At 37.9% G+C, this 27,803-nt stretch overlaps 2 protein-coding genes across 3 annotated transcripts in view; one reads left to right on the top strand and one right to left on the bottom strand.

Annotated features, from left to right (window-relative positions):
- The window catches only part of IRAK4 (interleukin 1 receptor associated kinase 4), an 80,597-nt gene extending 71,845 nt beyond the window's left edge, over nt 1-8,752 (bottom strand). The window contains exon 1 of the mRNA XM_053716735.1: nt 8,450-8,752. The gene's annotated coding sequence lies outside the window, so the exon portion shown is untranslated. The remainder of the gene's footprint in view (nt 1-8,449) is intronic.
- Nucleotides 8,558-27,803, top strand: part of PUS7L (pseudouridine synthase 7 like) — a 104,659-nt gene continuing 85,413 nt past the window's right edge. Inside the window, exons 1-3 of one of the 2 annotated variants that reach the window (XM_053716734.1) lie at nt 8,558-8,641; nt 14,761-15,650; nt 24,878-25,037. In XM_053716734.1, coding sequence (XP_053572709.1) covers nt 14,777-15,650; nt 24,878-25,037 — 1,034 coding nt within the window. In that variant the 5' untranslated portion in view covers nt 8,558-8,641; nt 14,761-14,776. Of the gene's footprint in view, nt 8,642-8,922; nt 8,993-14,760; nt 15,651-24,877; nt 25,038-27,803 lie in introns of those variants that run through there. The other variant, XM_053716733.1, reaches the window with a different exon arrangement.

The raw sequence follows: 27,803 nt of genomic DNA, 5'->3' as shown, positions 1-27,803 counted from the left end.
TATAAAAGTGCAGGTTCAGAATGAAATACTTAAATTCTTACCACTTAGCACTGTTCTATAAAGAAACTACGTCTTCACAAATACAGCACAAATAGACTATTAGGGACAGATGTTTAATCCATGAAGATTTTATACAACAACAGCACTAACAGTTCATGTAGGAGATTGGGAATTGAAGATCATTTTCTAGATATTATGATATTCTATTACACAGTTAAATATACAAATTCAATTAGTACAAACACTGGGTTTTATAATCATTATCAGATTATAACAGATCGCACATTATTAGAGAAGCAGAAAGAAAAGAAGAAAAGAATGGGGTATAAGGCGCAGGTTGTTAGTTATATAAGAAGATTGGAGAGTAAAGACTTTTTTTGTCTGATTCAGGGGAGAAGTAATCTAAAGTTGTATTGATTTAAATGGACAGTCTACTCCAGAATTGTTATTGTATAAAAATATAGATAATCCCTTTATTACCCCTTTCCCAGTTTTGCATAACCAACAAGGTTATGTTAATATTCTTTTTACCCTTGTGATTACCGTGTATCTAAGCCTCTGCAGACTGCCCCCTTATTTCAGTTCTTTTGACAGACATGCATTTTAGCCAATCAGTGCTGACTCCTAGGTAACTCCACTGGAGTGAGCACAATGTTATCTATATGACACACATGAACTAGAGCTGTCTAGCTGTAAAAAAAAACAACTGTCAAAATGCACTAAGATTTGAGGCAGCCTTCAAGGGTTTATAAATTAGCATATGAGCCTAACTAGGTTTAGCTTTCGACAAAGAATACCAAGAGAACAAAGCAAATTTGATGATAAAAGCAAATTGGAAAGTTGTTTAAAAGTGCATGCCCTATCTGAATCATGAAAGTTTAATTTTGACTAGACTGTCCTCAAGTACCCCCAACAGGTCAGATTTTCACAGGTGAAGTGAACTTCTGATCAGTAACATCATGGTTACCAACCTGCTCTTACCCATCAGCTAATTATTTCACCTGTGTACTAGTTCAGCTATAATTAAAACCTGGCCTGTTGGGGGTACTTAACAATGGTGTACATGATGTGCAGCAAACTGTTGAGTGTGCAGCCTTAAAGGAATATGAAACCCAACATTTTATTTTCATTTAAACAAGTTTCCAATTTACTTCTATTACCTAATTTGCTTTGTTCTCTTGGTATCTTTTGTGATTGGCTCACCTGACCCCTGAAAACACTTCTTTTTTTTTAAATTGCACAATAGTATATATATATTTATAGAAAATGAAAAGAGTAAAAATATTACTTAAATAAATTCTCATTAAAAAAGGGCTAAATCACTATGGACACAAAGTAGGAAACACTGCAAACTGGAGAGATGAGCCATTATTGGTAGGTGCATCAGTTGGGGGAACCACCTATGTACAACCTCTACCAGAAAAAATGCAGAGTTAAAAATAAAGTGACAATGAAACAAAAGCAATACATTTCGACAAGAAAACGGGCCTTTTTCAAGCTTGTTATATTGAAAAATGCTTGGAAGACCACACACACAATTTAAATAATCAAGAGACCACTCAGAATACTACCGGTCTAAAGCACACCTGATTGGGTTTTTCTAACCAATAAGTTGCAGAGCTATGTTTTATTCCTTTATTTAGGCGATTAGTAAAGAGTTTGGCACATATGCAAGTATTACTTCTCTTTATTCTAAATTATGCTGGCTCCTAACAGATTCTATTAAATATAATACAAATTTTCAACTATAACATATCGTCCAGTTGGGTCACCATCAGGTGACCCAGACTTTTGTATGTGATTGGTCAAAACTTTCAAACTACCTGACTGAGGTTTGAAAACCACTCCATACTTGAAAAGTTGACACTCTCACGTGATTGTATTCATAAAATCAAAATGCTGCCTACAAATTCCAGTGTTAAGACTTTAAAAGGAAGGAGTATACATATTTTATTGATTTTAAATTCATATATATGTTACTTTATGTCAAGGTATATGTAAAGATTAATAAATATACATATATATATTTTAATCATATATTTGGCTAGTTAGTAGCAAATGATTCATTCATTCATTCAGAAAAAATTGATTTAACTCATGTCAGTTCTCCCCCATGCAGGATGCAAAAGTTAAAAGGGCATACAAGTGAGAACAATAAACATTTGGTTTGTTTAACTTTAACAGCCATTTCAGGAGACCATATGTTTTACTACCTGGAAATGTGTGATAAAATCTACTACCCTTTAAAACGTTGCCTGCTAGTCTAGGTTAAGTGAGATATTTTGTGAGAAAGTAACCCTGTACATTTCAAATGCAAATTGACCCCATGCTATGTAAGTGGGGTAATAAAAACTTGGCCAGCAAAAACATATGTTATAGTGTAACTTTGAAATCTACTGAAAATACAGCAAATAAACATATTTGAATGTAGAAATTTGGGAGATTGTCTAATTTTCTAATATTACATGAGTATTTACTAAGCTTGATAGGTGACTATTTTAATCGGTCCAAAATGTTTAACTGTGTCAGAATAATAACCTCTGTATTTTCTTTTATTTTCAGACATATAATTTCAGATCTGCATAGACAAAATTTATGCATTCAGGATTTAATACATAGAAATGTGAAACATGCTGTATTTACATATAAATTGTTTTAATATAATGCTAGAGACGCATGATGTTTCATATCAAAGTGGTCAGAAAATTGATGTGATGCTACCCCATCTACAATTAATATTGTAATTTATTAATGAAATAATATGTTTAATAGGGAGAATTGAATTAACAGTGTACTTATTTTAATATAATAGAATGGTGTTTGGTATAGAAATGATCACAAAATTTACATGATACCACCCTGCCTGGAATTCGGATTGTAAGTGATAAATGCAATGTTATAGTATTGTTTAATATAATCATTATATGGGATATGCAAGATTTAGAAACATAAATGCTAGAAATGGTTAAAAGGAATCTGTTTTGTGTTGTCATGCTTCCACCCGAGGGCCAGAGTACAATATGACAGTCAAGGGACTTAACTGTTAAAAGATGCGTTTCCATGGTGACCATGCTCAGCTCCGTAAGGCCCAATAACAAGAAGGTTCCGAAGGGCCGCCCATATTTCTCACCAATGATTAAACAATATAAGCTGTATGCAGGATAGGAGGAGATGGACTGCTGATTTTGAAACTGACTGAAAGCTGTTGCGTGGGAGACAGTCAAACTATAAAACAAAGTGGGCCATACTTCTTCTTATCAATTGCAATTACATTTATTTTATATGAGGTGGGACAAGTCTTGAAGCTGAATATCATCTGGTAAAGTATATATATATATATATATATATATATATATACTGTTCTATTGTTCATATAAGCACTATTAGAATTGTACCAGTCTGAATGTTTTAGTGGTTTATACTTTAGTCTCATTGTGTTAATTGAATGAAAGGCTATTGTAAATAAGACTAGTTTTAAAGGTAAACTTTTATGAGCTTTGTAAGAAGTATAGCATATCTTAATAGTTTTTAAACGTGTATAATATTGATTCATATTCTGGTATTACAAACATATTTTTAATGTGTTCATAGATATTAACTAATAAAAAGAATTCAGGTATTTATATTAATTTTGTGGTTTCTAGTAGATGCATATTGATTGAGGGTTTATTTTTAAAGGATAACTATTAAATATAGTGTATTATAACCCTGCCATAGACTGACATATTATTTGGAGAGCACTACTGAGAATCTTATAAATATACTGACAATAAATTCCTCGCACCCACTGTATTAAATGAATGCCCAACAATTATAATTTTCATTAATTCCATGTGGTTAAACACTATTCATCAGAAAAATCCACCTGCATTCCCTTTTGAACAGTGCCTGTTGTGTATCTACTCCTCTAATTCCATGAGGAGTAGATACACAGGTCTCTACAGGTCAATGCTTTCCAAAAAATATCTAGCAACTGGTTATTTGTTTATTATTTTCTATGTCTTTCCTAGCATTGCGAATGTTACTTAGATGTTCTGTGACCCTCACTCCATCGAGCGAGTTGACATACCCAAGTAGAATATACTACATTCACACTTTAGACAGTAAATTAAATTCTTGGTCTTACAGTTTACGTAATTATTGTACATGCGTTTCCTGCCAAATCTGTCAATATAAGACATCTTAACCATACGAGTACAGACTTTACATGAACTGCAGGCTACTGACCCCCTGAAAAGCATGAAAATGGCTAGATAATACATGATCTTTTAGTTTTCTTCCTCTTCTGTGCGTAATTGAGGGCAGGAATATTGTCCTATGGCCAATTGAGATGTACATAGCAGAAGGGATTAAATAATAACGACAGGAGGCTAGTAAATACTTAGATGCAGATTAAGGAATTATGTTGTGCAACTACCGTCTTATGTGTGTGATACTATGCATATTATTAATAAACTTAAAAACATAAGTGTGAAGGAAACAACATATCTGGTAACGTGATGTAGAATCACTATACTAGGAAAGACATAGCAAATAATAAACAAATAGCTTCAGCTGCTAGACATTTGTTAGAATGCAACAACTCTAATATGAAGACATTGAACTGCTGGGGACTAGAGTGGAATTATGGGAGTAAATACACAAGAACTGCTCAAAGGGGAATCCAGGTGGATTTTTTCTGATGAATAGTGTACAACCACATGGAATGAAGGAAAATTATAATTTTTTAGCAATCATTTAATGAAATCGGGGCAATTGATGTAATATATATAATATATCAATTTTAAATTAATAAAATATGTATGCTCCTTTATTTTAATATCTTAACACTGGAATTTGTAGGCAACATTTTGATTGGATGAATAAAATCACGTGAGGGTGTCTACTCTCAAGTACGGTGGGGTTTTCAGTCATTAATCAGGTAGATGGAAAGTTTTGAAAAATCAAATACAAAAGTCTGGGTCACGTGACTGTGACCAAATTGGACTATATAATAATTAAACATTATTATTATATTTAATCAAATCTGTGAAGAGCTGGTATAATTTAGGATAAAGACAATACTTGCATATGTCAGATTTTTTTTCACAAATATAGCTCTGCAACTGATTGGTTAGAAAAACCCAATCAGGGGTGCGTTAGAGCTGAAGTATCGGTAGCCAATAGGAACGAGAGCAACGTTCACAGCTTGATTTCAATTGGTTGCTCGATAATTTAAATTGTGCGCAGTATTCCTAGTGTTTTTTTTTTTATATAGCAAGTGTTGCTATTGTTTAGTTTTTGTCACTTTATTTATTATTTTTTGTTTCTGCCTTTTTTCTGGTAGAGGCTGTCCATAGGTGGTACTCTCAACTGATGCTGTCACGCCGCACTGTCCGTTGCCATGAACATGGCGGTAGCTTCTAGCACTAGGGGTGACGTCATCACCGCATGCCCTCTCTGATGCCGGTCGGGATTCCTCCTGTGGCGCGAAGACTTCCTATGTAAGTGCCTCAGTCCCTCTCACCTATGATCAAGTATAGGTGTTACTGTGTGTGATCCTGGGTGCTGTGTTACTTACTATTACTGAACTGCCTTATCGTTACTGAACCCTGCTTGTCTGACCACTCTGCTTGCTTAACCCCTAAAGTACTGGATTGCTATATCGTTACTGAACCCTGCTTTTCTGACCACTCTGCTTGCTTAACACCTAAAGTACTGAATTGCTATATCATTACTGAAATCTGCTTGTCTGACCACTCTGCTTGCTTAACCCCTAAAGTGCTGGATTGCTATATCGTTACTGAACTCTGCTTGTCTGACCACTCTGCTTGCTTTACCCCTAAACTGTTATACTGCAGGATTTCCTTTTGTTGCTGACACCTGCCTGTTCCTGGTCATTCTATTCCTTTACCCCTGAACTGTTTTACTGCTGGATTACCTTTTGTTGCTGATACCTGCCTGTTCTTGGTCATTCTATTGGTTTACCCCTGAACTGCTATTCTGCTGGATTGCCTTCCTGTTTCCGGACTCTGTCTGTTTTGACCCTTCTCTACCTTCATCCTATTTCCGTGAAGGACTACCCTGCCTACTGTGAGTACTGCTTACCTCATTTCACAAACTCACTCTGCTCTGGGATATTTCCTACCATTCCACTTGATGCCGGGATAAGAAGACTACTGGCCAAGTTTGGTCTGATAGAGGAATATCCCACGAGCATTTCAGATGCAGAGGTATCCAGTAATCGGCCAGGAATAATAGGGGCACCTACCGATATTGGATCACCTCTCCAGCTTGGTGTGTTTCCTATTTTGTGTCCGTAGTGATTTAGCCCTTTTTTAAAGAGAATTATTAAAGTTATATTTTAACTCTGTTAATTTTATATAAAGAGCTATTGTGCACTTAAAAAAACCCCTCTTTTTCTATTTTCTTGGGTAATTTATACCTTAAATAATTTCAAGCTGCACTGTATTTCCTCTAAACGATGCAAAAACACATATTTAAGGTATATTAATTAGTACGACAGTAGTGTCATGTGCAATAATTTCCTTGCTATTGTCTATTTAAATTCTAAACTGCATTACACTTTTTGCTATATTAAAACACAAACACAAGAGCAGTAATCGTGGGCTCTTATGTACTGGAGGCAGCTGTGCTTGTATATAATTACTGTATTATAATAACTGTACATGATAGATTCTAAAGCAACTGACACAGCAGCAGTTACATCATTTGTGATGTTGCTAATTCCTCAGTACAACAAAATTAGAGTGAGCAATCTTAGGTGCAACCACGAGGGCATCAAGTATCCAAGAGCACTTTATTACTATTTACAGTATAGGAGCTTAGGTAAATGGGATTCATTTGTTACTTAGTTGGGTGGTAGGCTTCCCTGAACAAAAATGCATTTAGGGAGCATTTAAAAGAAGCTAGATTAGGGGAAAGTCTGACAGCAGGACAGCGTCCCAGAGGGTAGGTGCTGCACAAGAGAAGTCCAGCAGTCTAGCATAGGGTTGCCACCAAAGCCATGTTTTCATGGACACTGAGTTAAACATGCTGCAGGGTGGACCTCCCAACTGTCCCTATTGAGGGACAGTCCCTGATTCTGAGCCCTGTCCCTCTGAGACAGCCATATGTCCCTCTTTACAGAATTTCCCTTAGCCACACCACAGACCATCCAGAAACACCCACAATCCCTCCTACTAAACACCCATGATCCCTCCTCTCTTAACACAGCTCCACCCACAACATGGTGATAGAATCCTATTAACCTCCTGTGTCCCTCATTCTCAGCCACAAATGTTGGGAGGTATGAAATATGAATAGTGCTGTCCAGGGGTGCAATTCATGTTTCCCCCTGCACAACCTGCAGCATGTGTAACTCATAGGTTTTCCAGGAAAACATGGATGAGGTGGCAACCCTAGTCTAGCATGGGAAGAGGTGATAATCAAAGATGAAAGGAGCAGGTTAGATCTTAGTGGGCGGGCTGGAGTATATATATATATATATATATATATATATATATATATATATGATATAAGAAATATCTATCAAATTATAAAACTTTTTATTAAAATGTTTGTTGAGAAGCTGATAACGGGTTAGCCCTCCATAAAATAACTGTTAATACCTCTTCTTGTATGTTAAAACTAACAAAAACAATTTATCTAACCTGATCAACAAATATCAAATCAATTGAATTAGGTGTATTTTAAAGGGATAGTAAACACCAAAAATGTTATTGTTTAAAAAGATAGATAATCCCGTTATTTACCATTCCCCAGTTTTGCATAACCAACACGGTTATAGAAATATACTTTTTACCTCTGTAATTACTTTGTATCTAAGCTTCTGATGACTGCCTCCTACCTTATCTCAGATCTTTTGACAGACTTGCAACTCAGGCAATTAGTGCTGACTCTTAAATAACTACGTGTGTGAGCACAATGTTATCTATACAGCACACGTGAACTAACACCCTCTAGCTGTGAAAACTTTCAAATACATTTAGATAAGAGGCGGCCTTCAAGGGCTTAGAAATTAGCATATGAGCCTACCCTACCTAGGTTTAGCTTTCAAAGAATACCAAGAGAACAAAGAAAATTTGACAAAAGTAAATTAGAAAGTTGTTTAAAATTACATGCTCTATCTGAATCATGAAAGTTTTATTTGAACTTTACTTTTACTATCCTTTTAACATTTTGATTGGGGAGGGGCTAACCGGCTGAGGTGCTGCCATATTACTTGCTGAACTAGATACACTGTTATTGTGTCACTCACAACTACACTTAGGAACTCTTGACATTGACAACAGTAACTTACACATGAGGAAGTCTGATGAACAGTGTAATTCTATAATACATTTTCCTACAAAACTTGGTAAAACTAAAGGCATTAAACATTAGTAAATATTGGCACCTTTTTTAAATTGCAAAGCATATTGTACCCACTGATAACACTGGCACTCACCTACTCTGACGAGCACTATCAACCACAACCACCAAGTTCTGATCCCCAGCACAACTATAGCATACAATATTTCCGTGTACTCCCCTTTTTCTTGCTCAATAACAGAATCTCCATTAGCATCACATACAGCCCGGCACTTCCCACTACTCCCAATGTGCTACAATTGAACAAAACAGAACAGCACTCTTTTTGGTAAGAACTCTATGTAAGTTTACGACGTCTTATTCCTACAACTAGATTTTATTTGCTATCAAATCTATATTCACAACACTGAGCTTTCACATCCTTTCAGTAGCAGATACTTTGAATACGTCACATGAAGTCTATTATCATTTTGGCTTCCGTATAGCGTAAACTGCACAGCCCACTCTGGGAGCCAATGAGTTTAGGGATTTCGTTACGTCAGATCGTGCGCGCTACCTGATTAGCTGCCGTATAGCTAGGAGAGAGGAAGCCGAAGGAGGTAAAGTGGCCATGTGGTTTGGGGGAACAACCCCCGCCCCTTTCACCGAGCATGACGGGTGTGCAGAAGCTTTGGTTATGGTTAGACATATAATACATTTGTAGTAACGTGCACTGTGTTAGCTTAGCTTTTAAATTGGGAAACCATGAAACGCAAAAAGGGACATTTATATTATTTAAAAAAAATCCTTTTATAAGGACTATCGTCATCAAGTAATAATCCGTTAGCAAAGTATGGTTGAAACTGCAAGAGTGAAAACAAAAAAATAAGCGAGCAGTTACTTTTTTTTTTGCCGTGACACATGCAATGCATTGCCATGCTGTACACAAATATGAATTCTGTACGCTTAAAGGGACAATAAAGTTAACCCCTTAATGACCGCAGCACTTTTCCATTTTCTGTCCGTTTGGGACCAAGGCTATTTTTACATTTTTGTGGTGTTTGTGTTTAGCTGTAATTTTCCTCTTGCTCATTTATTGTACCCACACATATTATATACCGTTTTTCTCGCCATTAAATGGACTTTCCAAAGATACCATTATTTTCATCATATCTTATAATTTATTATAATTTTTTTTATAAAATATGAGAAAAAAATAGAAAAAAAACACTTTTTCTAACTTTGACCCCCAAAATCTGTTACACATCTACAACCACAAAAAAACACCCATGCTAAATATTTTCTAAATTTTGTCCTGAGTTTAGAAATACCCAATGTTTACATGTTCTTTGCTTTTTTTTGCAAGTTATAGGGCCATAAATACAAGTAGCACTTTGCTATTTCCAAACCATTTTATTCAAGACTAGCGCTAGTTACATTGGGACACTGATATCTTTCAGGAATCCCTGAATATCCCTTGACATGTATATATATTTTTTTAGAAGACATCCCAAAGTATTGATCTAGGCCAATTTTGGTATATTTCATGCCACCATTTCACCGCCAAATGCGATCAAATACAAAAAGTCGTTCACTTTTTCACAAACTTTCGGTTTCTCACTGAAATTATTTACAAACAGCTTGTGCAATTATGGCTTAAATGGTTGTAAATTCTTCTCTGGGATCCCCTTTGTTCAGAAATAGCAGACATATATGGCTTTGGCATTGCTTTTTGGTAATTAGAAGGCCGCTAAATGCCGCTGCGCACCACACGTGTATTATGCCCAGTAGTGCAGGGGTTAATTAGGGAGCTTGTAGGGAGCTTATAGGGTTAATTTTAGCTTTAGTGTAGTGTAGCAGACAACCCAAAGTATTGATCAAGGCCCATTTTGGTATATTGCATGCCACCATTTTACAGCTAAATGCGATCAAATTAAAAAAAACGTTGAATTTTTCACAATTTTAGGTTTCTCACTGAAATTATTTACAAATAGCTTGTGCAATTATGGCACAAATGGTTGTAAATTCTTCTCTGGGATCCCCTTTGTTCAGAAATAGCAGACATATATGACTTTGGCGTTGCTTTCTGGTAATTAGAAGGCCGCTAAATGCTGCTGCGCATCACACGTGTATTATGGCTAGCAGTGAAGGGGTTAATTAGGTAGTTTGTAGGGAGCTTGCAGGGTTAATTTTAGCTTTAGTGTAGAGATCAGCCTCCCACCTGACACATCAGACCCCCTGATCCCTCCCAAACAGCTCCCTTCCCTCCCCCACCCCACAATTGTCTCCGCCATCTTAAGTACTGGCAGAAAGTCTGCCAGTACTAAAATAAAAGGTTTTTTTATTTTTATTTTTATTTTTTTAAAGCATAGTTACATATGCTGGGGGTGTAGCATCCCCCCTTAGCCCCCAACCTCCCTGATCCCCCCAAACAGCTCTCTAATCCTCCCCATCTGCCTTATTGGGGGCCATCTTGGGTACTGGCAGCTGTCTGCCAGTACCCATTTTGCAAAATAAAACGTTTTTTTTTTGTTTTTATTTTTAGTTTCTGTAGTGTAGCTTCCCCCCCCCCACAGACCAACCCCCACCACCTGCCTGATCTTTTTACTGCCAACTTTATTTCCCCTTTTTAGTAAATTTTAATGGTACTTTTTCTGTAGTGCAGCGGTTCCCACCCGCTCCCTCCCGTGCACGCGCCCGCCCCCACCCCCCGTGCACGCGCGCGCGCGCCCGTGCGCGCCCCCCGGGCATTCCCGCCCCCGATCCCGCCCCCCTCAGCATCATCCGGGGCCATCGATGGCCGCCACCCCGCCTCCCACACCGGCTCCTATCCACCCTCAAACGTAGCCGTTAATGTCCGGTGCAGAGAGGGCCACAGAGTGGCTCTCTCTGCATCGGATGGCTACAAATGGTTATTGCAGGATGCCTCGATATCGAGGCATCACTGCAATAACCGGAAAGCAGCTGGAAGCGAGCAGGATCGCTTCCAGCTGCTTTCCACACCGAGGACGTGCAGGGTACGTCCTCAGGCATTAACTGCCTTTTTTTTGAGGACGTACCCTGCACGTCCTCGGTCGTTAAGGGGTTAAACGTTCATGATTCAGAAATATTCCATGGCTATTAAACACACAAATAATATAGTTCCTAAAAATGCACAAGGAAAAGTAGCAGGTATCCTCTCTCTGCTCTTCTCCCCTCCAAAGGGCTCTTTTGAGTTGTAGCCACCTTGTTTGCCCACCAAAGAGAAGTCTGCAAATCACTCACTGTTAGTTCAGCTTTTACCCAGGGGCCTCAAAAATAAGTGCAGAGGGACACATTTAGCCCAAATCCAAAATCCACTAGTTGTGTCTGATATGGCCTCTTCATAGAAAAACTGTATCTTAGATCACATAAGTTGTTTCACACAGGTTTTTTCTTTAAAAGTACAGATATATTTTTTATTATTGAAGTCAAGCGCACAGGGCTGTAGTTAGTGGAGTCTTCCCATCTGGCCTTTTTAATCTACATGCAGTCATGCACCAAATTACCAATTCTTCAAGTGGCCAGAGCAACTGGAGTCGGCAGAGATTAAAGGGACAGTAAAGTCATAATTAGACATTCATGATTAAGACAGAGCATACAATTTTAAACAACTTTCCAATGTACTTTTAATTTTATTATTTAATTTGCTTCCTTCTATGTTATCCTTTGCTGAAAGGTTTATCTAGGTACGCTCAGGAGCAGAAAATAGCCTAGGTTCTAGCTGCTGATTGGTGGCTGCATATATATATATATATATATTTACATATGTGACCCTCGTTTTACAATGGTTCAATTTACACCGTTTCAGAATAACAACCTTTTTTCCAGTCATGTGACTGCTATTGAAAAGCTTTGAGAAGCAGTGCATTTATTAAAATAGCCAGTAGGTGGAGCTGTCCGCTTGTGTTGCAGCAAAGCCAAGCAAGCTGAAATTAATCAGTTTAACCAGACCTGAGCTATCGAGCAGATTTCAAAGGAACAAGATCTTCCTGTCTATAAATCAGTCCAGATTGGAATGCATAGAAAGAACTGTTTGCAGAAAAATGCAAGTGAAGTCTGTGTTGTGTGATTATTTTATTAGGTTTATAATGCTGTTTAGCATTTAAAGTCTTCATTTCAAAGCTTTAAAAATACTGTATTAGGTGTTACTTATGACAATTTTGAGAGGGGCCTGGAACCTATCTCCCTCACTTCCCATTGACTTACATTATAAACTGGGTTTCAATTTACGATGGTTCTGATTTACAACCATTCCTTCTGGAACCTAACCCCGGCGTAAACTGAGGGCTACCTGTGTGTGTGTATATATATATATATATATGTGTGTATACATTCAAACACACACATCGATTGTCATTGGCTCACCTATGTGTTCAATTAGAAAACATTAGTGCATTGCTGCTTCTTCAACAAATGATACCAAGACAAAGAAACAAATTTGATAATAAAAGTAAACTGGGAAGTTGTTTAAAATTGTATAGTCTACCTAAATCATTAAAGAAAAATGTTGGGTTTCATGTCCCTTAAAACAGTGCTCCCCAACCTTTTTATCGCCGCGGACCGGTAAATGTTTGATAATTTTTCCGTGGCCCGCTTGTTTTGATTTAATAATTTTAATTTAATTGTATTTAAACATGCCTTCAAAATAAAATACAGCTACACCAAAAAATGAATATAAAGTGATTTATTTTATTTAACTCACTAGAATGCCAAATCAATGAGAACCCTGAGCTTGTTTCTTTGCAAAGCTGCTTGCAACCGCTCAGCTCCAGATGTCACCTAAATCCGAATGTAAATCAAAAAACTATCAACGCAAAAATGTGATCAGTATTTTAAATATATGACCAGTGTATCAAAATAACTGTGAAATATATATATAAATCACAAAAGATGACTGTGCCCCCTTTCAATACAGAGATGCCAGCGTGCCCCTTTCAATACAGAGATGCCAGCGTGCCCCTTTCAATACAGAGATGCCAGCGTGCCCCTTTCAATACAGAGATGCCAGCATGCCCCTTTTAATACAGAGATGCCAGCTTGCCCCTTTCAACACAGAGATGGCAGCATGCCCCTTTCAATACAGAGATGCCCCAGCATTCCCCCTTTCAATACAGAGATCATTGCGCCATAGTGCTGAGTCTCCTCAATAGCAGAGAACCCCCGCCCCCCCCCCCCCTCCGTGCACTTATGCCTGAACCCGCACAAACACAATCGACCCAGGAGTTGTTGACCTAAATAAGTGCAATAGGCCTGGGTGAATGAGAGGGCATTCTAATAAAACCACTGCTGCTCCTCTTTCCGTTTGATAGTGCTGAGTCCCCCCCCCCTCCGTGCACTTACCTCACGGCAGCTTCTCTTCAGTCCCCGTGTCTCCGACCTCAAGTCCTCAGTCCTCCCGTGGCGCCTCCTCCTCGGCCAATGGTGTGAGGTTTGCCTTTCAGCCAATCAGGAAGCGGGAGGACCCGCTCCCTGATTGGCCAGGAGGAGCATCAGTGTAACAATAGCGAATTTTCATTCGCTATTGTCACACAATGGGCGGGCTTGGGAGGGCGCAATGCTCTGCGCCTCGGCCGCCCACCACAGTGAAAGGATTTGAAGTTCCGCGGGCGGCCCGGTGCCAATTGATCCACGGACCGGCACCGGTCCGCGGCCCGGGGGTTGGGGAACACTGCCTTAAAACATAGCTAATGGTACAACACTACAGCTTCCTTAAAATTATTGAATGAATATTATCTGGAGCGGCAGACTTACTTTTTTTTTTATAATGACAAAAAAAAATGTCATCCTCTTTAAAAGGACAGTTACCCTTTATGACGTAAGGGTCAAAACTAAAAAGAACATTAGTGTATTTCAGCTTTGAATAGAGGCCTGTTTGCATTACACTTGTATTAGCAAGTATTCTTCTAGTAAAATATATAACTGTTGAAGCAGCATATTTACATATTCTTTGCATGCTCATTGTACCATTACTCAAACAACATAGCTGCGCAGTGAGCAATTAATGGTATAGGGATGCCACATCGGCCATGTTTTCCTGGACACTTATGAGTTACGCATGCTGCAGGGTTAGCAGGGGGGAACATGTATTGTGCCTCTGGCCATCATATGAACAGCACAATACAAGTTCCTTCCTGCACACCCTACAGCATATGTAACTGATAAGTGTCCAGGAAAACATGGCCGAGGTGGCAAACCTAGGTGTGTATTGTGTCATCAATGATTTAACATGTGCCAAACATACCACCACTGACTTTTTGAACAGGTGTACTATTTAAATGCCACTGCACTTGTCATGCTCAGTACATGTGTGTATGCCACTAAAAACAGTAGTAGCTTTTACAAAGTGCATTTTTGCAAAATGAAATATATTGCAAAAATATTTATTATGCTTTTATCAAAATATACACATTTTTACTGTTACTTACTTTGTTTCTTTTATTCTTACAGCTTTTAAGTGTTAAGCATGGATAAAGAACGCTCTTCAACAATTCTTGATTCACTTAGCTATTTAAGTGATCATGCTGGATTTTATGGTACTATTAAAAACTCCTCTGCTGATTTTGTTGTAACAGAAATAAATGTCAACGGACAGCTGGTTACAAATGATTGCGGAAATAGAACTGAAGAATTTATAAAAACAAATAATGATGGGGATCACCATAACAGAAATCAAAAACAGAAAATCATTTCAAAAGATGTTTGTGATACATCTGTAATTGACAATTCAACTTCTGGAACTGAGAGTGATCCTAATAACTATTTAGATAATACTGTAAATGAAAGTGAAACCCAATCAGATAATTTACACAATTGTCCGTTGAATTTGGATATTCAAGAGTCATTAAACCATTTTGCAAGTTGTATAAAAACTACATGGAAAACTCAAGTAGATGGAGATTGTGCGCAAGAACTTTCTCTGGGCTTATTTCCTGATAAAAATAAACGGGCAACTATCCATAGTGCTGTACGGCAGACATTTCCTTTTCTTATGACTGTCACTAAGTGCACAGAAGTTCTAATAAAACCTAACCCTGAATACCGAGAGCTTTGCCAACTGACATCGGAAGAGGAAGCAGATGAGTTTTTTAAATTTCTAGATGCTAAAACGGAGAATTCCAGATTTACATTTCAGCCAGATGACCGTAAAGAACACAGGACAGCAGTGCATCATTTTATTAATAAGAAATTTGGGAAGTTAGTGGAAACCAAGTCATTTTCTGAGAAGAACACTGACGGATTTCAAAATGTTTCAATAACTGTTCGATTTAGAGAGAAATTGGGTTCCTCAAGGAAAAGGCATAGAACGGAAGGTACTGATCCTCACAATGTGTACACTGGTAAGCTTTATTTTATTATTTATTTATTTTTAAAAACATGGTCTTTAACCCCTTCCTGCCGGTACTAATTTGTTACATCTGAACAAAGTTCCGATGTAAACAAATTAGTAAAAAATTGAAATCACGCGTTCGTACATGCGATGCGTGTGATTTCAATGATGGGGTCAGGTCTGAGGGGAGTGCTTATGACGCTAGGCATGCCTCCCAGTCCGCGATCCCAGTTAGGAAGCCGTAGCTGCTTCAGTACAGCAGAACGTCTAGGACATTCCATGCCTCCTAACGGCATTAAGGGGTTAAAATATGCTACACCATGGTTTCATAAATACTGGTTGTCACGAGAATGGGGAATGTCAACCCGAAACGTTGCTTGTAATATCTGTCTGACCCAGATGTTCCAATAAGAGGCTTAAAAACAATGTAATCATAGAGGTAAAAGTATATTAATATAATAATCGTGTTGGTTATGCAAAACTGGGGAATGGGTAATAAAGTGATTATCTTTTTAAACAATACAAATTCTGGAGTAGACTGTCACTTTAAATCTAACCATTGTCAGCATGGGAAAGGTGCACAGGTGACTAGCACTAGTCTATCTGCTTCTCTCAGGTAGGTTTATTCTTCCCCTTTCCTCACATATACTTACATTATTTTGTGTGCCAGAAGCAAGGGTACCTGTTGCAGGTTATAGGACACTAGACCCTAATAAGCAGGCAGTCAGTGGGTTAATTCACTGTTATATGTTTGTAATATTAATTAGTGTATTAAGTCTGGGCTTAATTGGGCCAGCGCACTAGTTGGGCCCTGGCACAAGCTAATTATGGATGGCGTACTGGTTGTGATCAGAGAGCGTTATTGGATTGAGTTCAAGAATATTTAACATTGGGCTTTACTGCTGGACTACGTATTTCCCCCATTCCCTCTCATCCTCTTTGTTCTTCTAGAAAGCAGAGATAGTGGTTCCATTGTTTCATCCAGTTCAAAATGCCCTACATCTGATGCCTTGGCAGCTAAGTAGTAAAATTCTATGCTCTGTCTGAATCACAAAAGAAAAATTTGTGGTTTAAACAACTTAACAATTTACTTTTTTGCTTTATTCTCCTGGTAGCCTTTTAAAAAGGAGTGGTAATGCACTGCTGGGTGTTAGCTGAACACATAGGCAATGTGTAGCCACCAATCAGCAGCTACTTCCCAGTAAAGAATTACAGCTCCTGAGCCTAATTGGGTATGCTTTTAAACAAATGATACCAAGAGAATGAGGTAATTTAGATCATGAAATTTTAAAAGGCCATAATAGTCAAAATATTACATGCTGTAATTTTATAACTATAGACCCTACACTACTGTGGGCCAGATTACAAGTGAGGCGCAAACAGTTTTGCGATAGCGCATTCTTGTTTTTGCGAGCCATTTTCTTTGCGCTGATACAAGTGGAGGGAAATCTCGATTGCGCTAGCACAATCGCCATTTAGCTTCAATCTTTACCGCAATCTCAGAGCTGTGGTTAACTGTTTTCCGAAACTGAAAAGTTGCACAAAACACTTCAAAAATACATTACAAAGTACAGGTACACTCATAGTAACACTGTCTAACAACAATTATTTAAAAAAAAATATTACACAAAATTGTTATAAGGCCTCAAAAGATTAGAGATCTCGGTTGTTAGAAAAAAAAAAGGCAGGCAAAGTGCTTTAACATTGAGACACATACATATACATTGCTAAATATGTATTTGTTTGTATGTGTGTGTGTATATGTATATGTGTGTACATATATATTAATGTATTTATATGTGTATATATGTATTTACAGTCATATATATACACACATAAATACATTAACCCCTTAGTGACCAGACCATTTTTCAATTTTCTTACCCTTAAAGTGAAGGTCCATTTTGATGAATTAGTGCCTGTTTTTTAATAAACCTATTAAAAACAACGGCACTTTAATTCATCAAAATTGACATTTCACTGTTTTCTTCAAAAACGTACCTTTTAATCCTGGCAGCCGCTCCAGCACTTCCTCCGCCCGTCGCAAGCCGTCTTCGCGGGTCCAAAATGACGAATCCAGCTTCCTCCAATCATAGCGTTGCATCAGGCCAAGATTCCACTGGTGGGGAAGCTTTGATTGGAGGAAGCCTGATTCATCCTTTCTGACGTCTGCAGAGGCTTCCGACGGCCAGGGGAATCGCTGGAGCGGCATTCAGGATTAAAAGGTACGTTTTTGAAGAAAACAGTGAAATGTCAATTTTGATGAATTAAAGTGCCATTGTTTTTAATAGGATTATTAAAAACAGGGTACTAATTCATCAAAACGGACCTTCACTTTAAGAACCAGGGCTATTTTTACATTTCTGCAGTGTTTGTGTTTAGCTGTAATTTTCCTCATTTACTGTACCCACACATATTATATACTGTTTTTCTCGCCATTAAATGGATTTTCTAAAGATACCATTATTTTCATCATATCATATATAATTTACTATAATTTTTTTTATAAAATATGATGAAAAAATGGAAAAAAAAACCACATTTTCTAACTTTGACCCCCAAAATCTGTTACACATCAACATCCACCAAAAAACACCCATGCTAAATAGTTTCTAAATTTTGTCCTGAGTTTAGAAATACCCAATGTTTACATGTTCTTTGCAAGTTATAGGCCAATACCACACTTGTTTTATGCCCAGCAGCGAAGGGGTTAATAGGCAGCTTGTAGGGTTAATTTTAGCTGTAGACACTAGACAACCCAAAGTATTGATTTAGGTCCATTTTGGTATATTTCATGCCACCATTTCATCGCCAAATCAGATCAAATAAAAAAAAATAGTAAACTTTTTCACTAACGTTAGGTTTCTCACTGAAATTATTTACAGACAGCTTGTGCATTTATGGGATAAATGGTTGTAAATGCTTTTCTGGGATCTCCTTTGTTTAGAAATAACAGACATTTATGGCTTTGGCGTTGCTTTTTGGTAATTAGAAGGCCGCTAAATGCTGGTGCGCACCACACTTGTATTATGCCCAGCAGTCAAGGTGTTAATTAGGTAGCTTATATTTGTAAAAATAGATTTAAGAAGCTCTAAAGACACTGGATTTTCACAATTATAATAATCAATTTATTAAACAATCTAAAGTGAATAGTATTATTAAAAAACCAATAACAATTCATTCATTAACAATACATACATACAATATAATTAAATATTATTAAAATCCAATGAAATCTCATTCACTAAAAATACATGCATGCAATTTAATTGATACTATGAGTGCGCACTCTATAGATTAAAATTACTCCATAAAACAAATGATAATATCATGATCTTATATTGCCAATGCCTTTGTCTTAATGCTTGAATAGACACGTGTTTAATTTTGGGCCAATCAGAAGCTGAGTTACTCGTTACTATAAGTTTAAAAAATGTAACGGTTAGTCCTCTCTTTTGTAATTGAAAACAATGTCACAGTATAAAGCGCTTTATACAAATTCCCGGATCTTTTTGCTGTTACCAAAAAAAAACTTCTTTCATGAAAACAGATTCTAGATCCTTAGTATCTGAATGTTATTATATAGCTGTATTATATTCGCATACTGTCTTTTGCTGTTTGCCTTTATACTCCCAATTAATGTTACCTGTACTCTAACCTTCGGGTTATGAGATCTGTACTTATCTGCCTTCCGATGACACAATTTGTTTGCTTTAGCGTGTCTTCAGGCTGTCAGGTCTCCCCTCTGGTTGCAGGATTTTTACGGAGCTTCCAGGATTCACACGGAGCCTGCAGGTAGGGTACTTCAAACGGCTGTGTATACTTGTATTCCCGGCTCCTGGTAACCAGCATTGGCCCAAAATTAAACACGTGTCTATTCAAGCATTAAGACAAAGGCATTGGCAATATAAGATCATGATATTATCATTTGTTTTATGGAGTAATTTTAATCTATAGAGTGCGCACTCATATCAATTACATTGCATATATGTATTTTTAGTGAATGAGATTTCATTGGATTTTAATAATATTTAATTATATTGTATGTATGTATTGTTAATGAATTAATTGTTATTGGTTTTTTAATAATACTATTCACTTTAGATTGTTTAATAAATTGATTATTATAATTGTGAAAATCCAGTGTCTTTAGCTTCTTTAGCGCTTCTTAAATCTATTTTTTCTAATATAAGGTCATTTACTGTTATACAGGAACAGTGTTTTGATGAGTCTGACACTTTACTATCCCACTACCGTAAATTGTATATTCATTAATTAGGTAGCTTGTAGGGTTAATTTTAGCTTAAGTGTAGAGATCGGCCTCCCACCTGACACATCCCACCCCCTGATCCTTCTCTGACCCCTCTCAAACAGCTCTCTTCCCTCCACCATCTAAAGTACTGGCAGGAAGTCTGCCAGTACTAAAATAAAAGCCTTTATTTTTTTATATATATAAATAGTTTCTGCAGTGTAGGTTCCTCCCCTTACCCCCCAACCTCCACGATCCCCACCCTCAAACAGACAGACTCTGCTAGTACCCAGTTTCTAATAAAATTTGCTAATTTTTGTGTTTTTTTATTTTTTTTTTACCCCATTTGTCCGTAGTGTGGCTGCCCCCCTCAATATCCTGCCCCCTCCCAGATCCCTTTACCAAAAATTATTCCCCCTCCCTTTCCCTCCTACCCCTTAGGCATTGTGTGCACTCACTGCACTGTGTAGCGGTCTCGCGCACATGCGTGCTCTAGCCCCCCTCGGCGCACTTCCAGAACAGCGGCCGGAACTACTCCAGCGATGGGTCTCCCACCCACCAACGATCGGCACCATCGCTGGCCGATGGAGAGAGGGCCACAGAGTGTCTCTCTCTGCATCGTTGGGTAAAAAAGGTATTGCAGTGATGCCTCAATTTCGAGGCATCACTGTAATACCTTGAAAGCGGCTGGAAGTGATCACGATCGCTTCCACTGCTTGAAACCCCTGAGGACGTACAGGGTAAGTCCTTGGTCATTAAGTGACAGTTTTTGTAGGGCTCGACAAACCCAGGAGCCTGGGAGCCACTGGCTCCTAGAATTTTACCCCTGGCTCCTAACTTTTTGGGTTATTCTCCATATATCTATATACAAACCCAACTGTCTGGCTCCTAAAAATATGCCTGGCTTATAAATATTCTTACTGGCTCTTCATTTTTTAACACATTCGTCAAGCACTGCGTTAAGGGGTTAATCTATATGTACTCATATATAAACATATACATATATTAGGGCTGCACAATTTATCGCATATGCGATTTAAAACCGCGATTAATCGCTGCGATTTTAAAACCGGGAGAAGTCGCAATTTTTTCCTACATAAAAAATTCCTTTAGAAGTAGCTGTAATGCATTCATTTATTTGTGATTTCTTGCAAACCAGTTCCATCTAGTGGTTGCTTTTAACACACATTTGTAAAATGGCTGTTTTACTTTCACTTTCTGTTCTGAGAAGCAGCCAATCAATCTAGAAATCTAAAAGGAGCCCATGCAGGAATGAAGAGCAGAGAAAGCCACTTATATTTTCCCCTAGGGACGTCTGCAGTCTGAAGCTAAGGGTATGTAAACATTATGGAACCTCCCACACAATCTCCTGCTCTCTGAGAAATGGCTCAAATACATAGCAGATGCAGTTAACCCCACGGCTCCCAAAAAGGCTAAAACTGCAGTCCCCTCTGAATTGATATGTAGTTTGACATATATGCATTATTCAGTGATGTGTGAAAATAATAGTAATAAAAACTTTCTGGAATGTTTTTGACCATCATATCCCATATTAAAGGGACATTAAATTCAAAATTAAACTTTCATGGTTTAGATAAAGCTAAAAGGAAAAATACCAATTTAAGTCTGTTATCAAATGTGCTTCTTTCTCTTGGTATATATTGATGAAGCTTAAAGTGATTGTAAACTTGAGCCATCTGGAAAGCAGCATGTGATAAAGTGTTATTAATTAATAGAACGTTTGTTAGTTTTTTTTCTTACTAATAAAAACGTTATGATTGCTGTTCTGTGTAAATCCTAGTGTCCAGCAATCTGCCTGGCTCCGTATCATTTTTTTTATTTAAAAAAAATGACTTTTTTTGTTGTTGATGAAAACCTATTGAAAAACAGGCTGTTAGGCGCCCACTAGTGAAGCTAATACGCCCCCTCGATCAACAGCGCATGCACTTGTTAAAACCAAGCCTGGCCAAGTACTTGGATGCCTATGTAGAGAGCAGGTGATACCACTCTCTACGTCACAGAAAGTGGAAACCCAGACTGGAAGGGGGCGGGGGAAGTAATGATAAATTGTGTGATCTAAAATTATGTTTAAAAAAGTTGGGGACAATTTAAAAAAAATAAAATAAAAATCTAATGACATTAATATACATTGTAAATGTAACATAATGAGCTATTACAGAAAGCACAAATTTACAATCACTTTAAACATTGGTGGGCTTGCAGGCGTTCAGGTGCATGTATTTGTCTTTAGCACTCTATGGTAGCAGTTTTGTAATGATATTTGTAGCAATATTATACATTAGAGCTGCAACAACTAATAAGAATAATCAGTTATGAAAATAGTTTTCAACGAATCTCATAATTGATTAGTTGGTTTGTGTACGGCACCAACTGCTTCACTCCAATGGTATTGTGTTTTATGGTTATGTCCTTAGCCTAAAGGATGTCTACAGAAGTTTACTTTTCACTTTATAAAGTTTCTTTATAAGTTTACAACTACTCCTGGCTTATGTGCAACCCACAAATAATAGGAGTCATCATTTGGACTGTTTATATTAAATCAGGTGATTTGGGACTATGCTTTGCATGATATAGTGCTTAGCTTATTAATCACACCTAGCCCTAGATTGATGGGTTATAATTAATTTTGTGAGGAATCCTGACCATCCCATCGATTGAGATTAAACTTTCATGATTCATGCAGTTTTAAACAACGTTCTAATTTACTTGTATTATCAAATTTGCTTTGTCATTTTGGTATTCTTTGTGGAAAGCTAAACCTAGGTAGGCTCAAACTGATTTCTAAGCCTTTAAAGGCCGTCTCTTATCTCAGTGCATTTTGACAGTTTTTCACAGTTAGACAGTGCAAGTTATTTGAATTGACCGTTTGCACAATTATTAACTTTTGCTGATTATATGTACTGTATAGATAAATGTGTAAGGTATTGTCCTGTTATTGATATATAGCCCTTTTGATGTTTTTTTTTTTTTTTAATTGTTTTTTTATATTTTTAATTTATTTTAAATGTACCAAATTCTTAAAGTGATTGTAAACTTGAGCCATCTGGAAAGCAGCATGTGATAAAATATTATTAATTAATAAAACTTTTGTTAGTTTTTTTTTTTTTATTACTAATAATAACAACGTTATGATTGCTGTTCTGTGTAAATCCTTGTGTCCAGTAATCTGCCTGGCTCTGTATCAGTTTTTTTTAAAAAAAGTAATGACTTTTTTTTTGTGGTAAAAACCTATTGAAAAACAGGCTGTTAGGCGCCCATGAGTGGAGCTAATATGCCCCCTCGATCAACAAGACTGGCCAAGTACTTGGATGCCTACGTAGAGAGCAGGTGGAACCACTCTCTACGTCACAGAAAGTGGAAACCCGGACTGGAAGGGGGCGGGGAAGTAACGATAAATTGTGAGATATAAAATATAAGTTTTAAAAAGATGAGGACAATTTCAAAAAAATGTTTTTAATGACATTAAAATGAATGTAAATTATGATGCTAAAGTGCCCGGTTTTTAAAAATTTTATTAAAAACAGGAGCACTTTAATTCATCAAAATTTACATTTCACTCCTGTTGTGAAAAAAATACTTACCTTTTAATCTTGACAGCTGCTCCAGCTTCCTCCGCCAGTTGCAAAGCCTCTTCCTGGGTCTAAAATGAGGAATCCGTCTTCCTCCAATCATGGCTTCGACTCAGACACTGATTCCCCGGGGGGGGGGAAGCCGTGATTGGAGGATGACTGATCCATCATTTCTGACGTCAGAAATGGCTTTGCGACGACCGGGGGAAGCTGGAGCGGCTGTCAAGTTTAAAAGGTAAGTATTTTTTCACACCAGGAGTGAAATGTAAATTTTGATGAATTAAAGTGCCCCTGTTTTTAATCGAATTTTTAAAAACCGGGCACTTTAGCATAAAAAAAAAATATACATTCTAAATTTAACATTACAGAAAGCTCACATTTACAATTACTTTAAACATAGGTGGGCTTGTAGGAGTTCGGGTGCATGTATGTGTCTTTAGATGTTTGTAGCAATATTATAATATACATTGTTGCAAACACTGCTGCTAAAGAGTGCATGCCCCTAAGCCAGTCCTTTCCAAACTGTGTGTCGTGACACATTAGTGTGTGGCCGGCAGTGTGTAGGTGTGTCCCTACTTCAGCACAATTTTTTTTAAATTTATTTAATTTTTTTTTACATTTTTTGGGGGTTTCTGACATCCTGCCTGCCTTCTACGCATATTACATGGTTGTCACGTGATGATTGATACCTAGTGGGTCACAGATCATCTTAACCTATTGGTGCAGCTCAGTGGGAACTGAAACTATTCCCATTGGCAGATTTGGCGGGACATTGGCTCCTGACTGCATGTGTAGTCTAGTCTCCTCAATCTGCTCGTGACTTCATGTGTAGTCAGTGAGTGGGATAGCAGTGTGTTTGCAGCATGGGCAATAGTCATTTGGACTCACAGAGCTCTGAGGGCGGCAGGTTAAACGCTGAGCTGAAGTCAGTGTTTTTTTTTTTTTTTTTTTTTATTGCAGCTCCCGCTCTTGATATATGGATAGGAAGTGGAAGCTTAAAAATGCAAGTTAGTTAACCTCCTGTTTGCTAGTACAACTGAATTACTGTGTCGCGAAATGATGTAGGTCTAAAAAATGTGTCACCAACATGAAACGTTTGGAAAGCTCTTCCCTAAGCTAACCAAGTTTTACTCTAGAACAAGAAATACACTTGAAAGTTATTAGCATGAAAGTTTTAATTTTGACTTTACTCTACTTTTATCCAAAGTGAAAGCAAACCAGAAGAGAAACAGAAGGTTCCATTCCCTGCAGTTAGTAACAATTTTATTTTGACTGATGCAGTTTTGTGTTATATTTCACCTCTGTCTTTGTAATAAATAACTTTTACTTTTACAATACACAACACGTTTTGCATGTGCTGCGATCTACATATAATTTTGAATATTTTTGTATTGTTAGCATTTACCCTTCAAAAGGAGAACATTGAGACCTTGGATGCCATTAGTTATATGTCCTCTGGACTTGGTGTGCTGCCTTCAGACTTCAGTTATGCTGGAATAAAAGATAAAAAAGCGACTACTTACCAGGCTATGGTTGTTAAAAAGGTCACCCCAACCAGGTATGGTTTCTTATCACTTCTGATCTGCCTTTACCTATACATTTTTGTTTTCCAATAGAGCTGGGAATGTGATTTCCAGATGAAGCAGGAGGTTACATAGAGCTGGTATAGCTCTCATACCCTATGGGGTGATATCCCAGCTTACTCTTGTTTACCATTATGACTTTATTTGGTCAATCAGTTGTAATGTTTGTTTTATATAAGGAAATCAAAACTCACCTGTCAAATATTCTGGTAAACTTTGTCTGAAGAAAAAGCAAACTTCTTATCCTCAAATCTTGTAATTTCATCATCCTTAACAGCACTCATCTTTACAATTCTCCCAACATACCAATTAGCTAAACAAGAACACTTATCCACTCAAAATCACTGTTACTGTTTACTAATTGTGGCACAGACAGCAAGGCGTTGGACTTTTTTTTTACTTTGATCACTTAGGGCTTGCTTTTGCCCTTCTCCTCACTACGACTGCAGGTTCTCACAATAGAACCTGCAGTCAGTATTTATCAAGCAGCAGTCATCAGATTACTGCTTCCTAGCCTCTTCTTCACCTCTTAGGTGGAGAATTTCAATCTCCCGGGGAGATTGACAGCTCCTGCCCGCGCGTGATTGGCTGTGCGCGGGCAGGGGGAGTTGTTGCACGCGAGTGCAAAATATCGCTCACACGCAATGCTGAATACCACCAGCGGATTACTGCCTGCCAGAGGTGAGCTGGGGCTGAAAGGGTCATACATATATTCCACAGCAGAGTCAATTATACTGTTAATATAGATAAAACACACTGATTTATACTATTTGCAAAGGAAGCCGGATTGAATCTTGTGCAAGATCAGCACACTGGGATTTACACAGATCTTAGTGTGGTGAGCTTGCACAAGATTCAATCCGGCTCTGAAAAGAGCTGAATCCAAATTTATTAAATGAAAATATTTACTAAATTATTTTTATTAGCAGTAGCCAGCTTGTGTGAGAGAGACGGAAAACTTTTAGCTCACATGATCACTGTCAGCTATGCTGGGAATTCAATTTCATTACCATATTTCATAATTGACCTGGTGTTAATGTAATTTGTTATTGTCGACAGATAAAACCAGGTTTATGGGAATTATCTAACTAAAACATTTATGGCTATAAATGATCGGGTTTGAATAGCTCACTTGTTCTAAACGGACCAGCTAAAATATAAATGCAGTAGCTTAACCCCTTAACGATCGCGAAGTACCATGTACTTCACTGGTAAGTAAGGGTTTCCTTGCTAACTATAGCGCGTGTCACGCCACGAGCGGCAGGACCTCACTATAGTACCCTCCCTCCACTCTTCAGGTAACTGGAAATAGCGAGGCCTGGCCACTGGCAGCGAGACTGCGCTATTAGAAATGCAATCCCCATTAAAAGAACAGCAACATACAGGGAACATCGCTGGTCCTTAAAGTGAAAGTAAACTATGAATCACCTCTATGCCAGAACATAAAATACATATAAAATTATGTAGTTTAATTTATGATTTTTTAATATATAATCTAATAAGGTCATAATTGTAACTTTCAATCCGATTATGTATATCGCCGTTCCTCCGCCTGGATAAAAAAAAATATCTTTATTTCTTTTTAATGACACAATGAGTCCACAGATCATCTTAATTACTAATGGGATATTCACCTCCTGGTCAGCAGGAGGCGGCAAAGAGCACCACAGCAAAGCTGTTACATAGCTCCTCCCTTCCCTCCCACTCCAGTCATTCTCTTTGCCTATGTTAGTGATAGGAAGCGGTAAAGTGAGGTGTTAGTAAAAGATTCTTCAATCAAGAGTTTATTATTTTTAAAGTAGTGCAAGATTGTGCTGCTTTGTCCTAGGGTGTAGCCGTAGTCCATATCAGTCTCTTCAGTAGAGCACTGCTGGCTTTAGAGCAATGAGAACTTGTGGGACATAATTCTCACTGCGCCTCCCATATACTGATGCTGCCCTAACCCTGAAAAATCTGAGGGATATTACTCAGTATTTTCTCTTATTTCACTGGTCCATGTGAGGAATAGGACCTCTCAAACCTGGGAACTGCCTTTGCTGTCGGGCAGAATATGAGGTAAGTGCTGACTTTTATTTCTGGGGTTAAAGGAAGAACTCAGAAGAAGTTAGACACTTACTTTGTAAGGATGGGACTTATAAGGAAGCCCTTAATGGATTGGGCACTTTATTTTTATCTGGCATGAATTCTCCTTTATACATAGGAGACTATATGCAACAACTAGCGCAGGCACTGGGGAATCAATTGTGGTGTTTCACAAGGGAACTTTGTATTTATTATGCAATTGTCCTTACCGGGCAACTGACGATGGTGGTAGTCACATCTCCCGGCAGTTACTTAAACAGACATGCCGATCGGGAGATGATTGTACTGATATTGCCCTCGACAGGCGTAATTGGGCTCTTTTGTGTTTAGCATACAATTTTACTTTAACTATTGTATTAGTTAGACTCTGGGGCAATTGATCACATCTCCCGGCGGTTATATAAAACAACATGCCGACCGGGAGATGAATATATATTGTCAACGCCCACGACAGTCGGACCTTGGGAGGTGGCATTTGCAAAGCGTGCCTTTTCATCTCCCGGCGGTTACATAAAACAACATGCCGACCGGGAGATGACTATATTGTCAATGCCCACGACGGGTGGTCCTTGGGGAGGCGGCATTTGCATAGCGCGCCTTTCCCCTTCTCTTCCGGAGAGTCTAAAAAGATGTTGTGCACTTTCTGGTCCTATTACGCA

The sequence above is a fragment of the Bombina bombina genome, chromosome 6 (genome assembly GCF_027579735.1).
Source record: "Bombina bombina isolate aBomBom1 chromosome 6, aBomBom1.pri, whole genome shotgun sequence".
In the NCBI taxonomy this organism is placed as follows: domain Eukaryota; kingdom Metazoa; phylum Chordata; class Amphibia; order Anura; family Bombinatoridae; genus Bombina; species Bombina bombina.
This window is presented reverse-complemented; position numbering and strand designations above follow the sequence as displayed.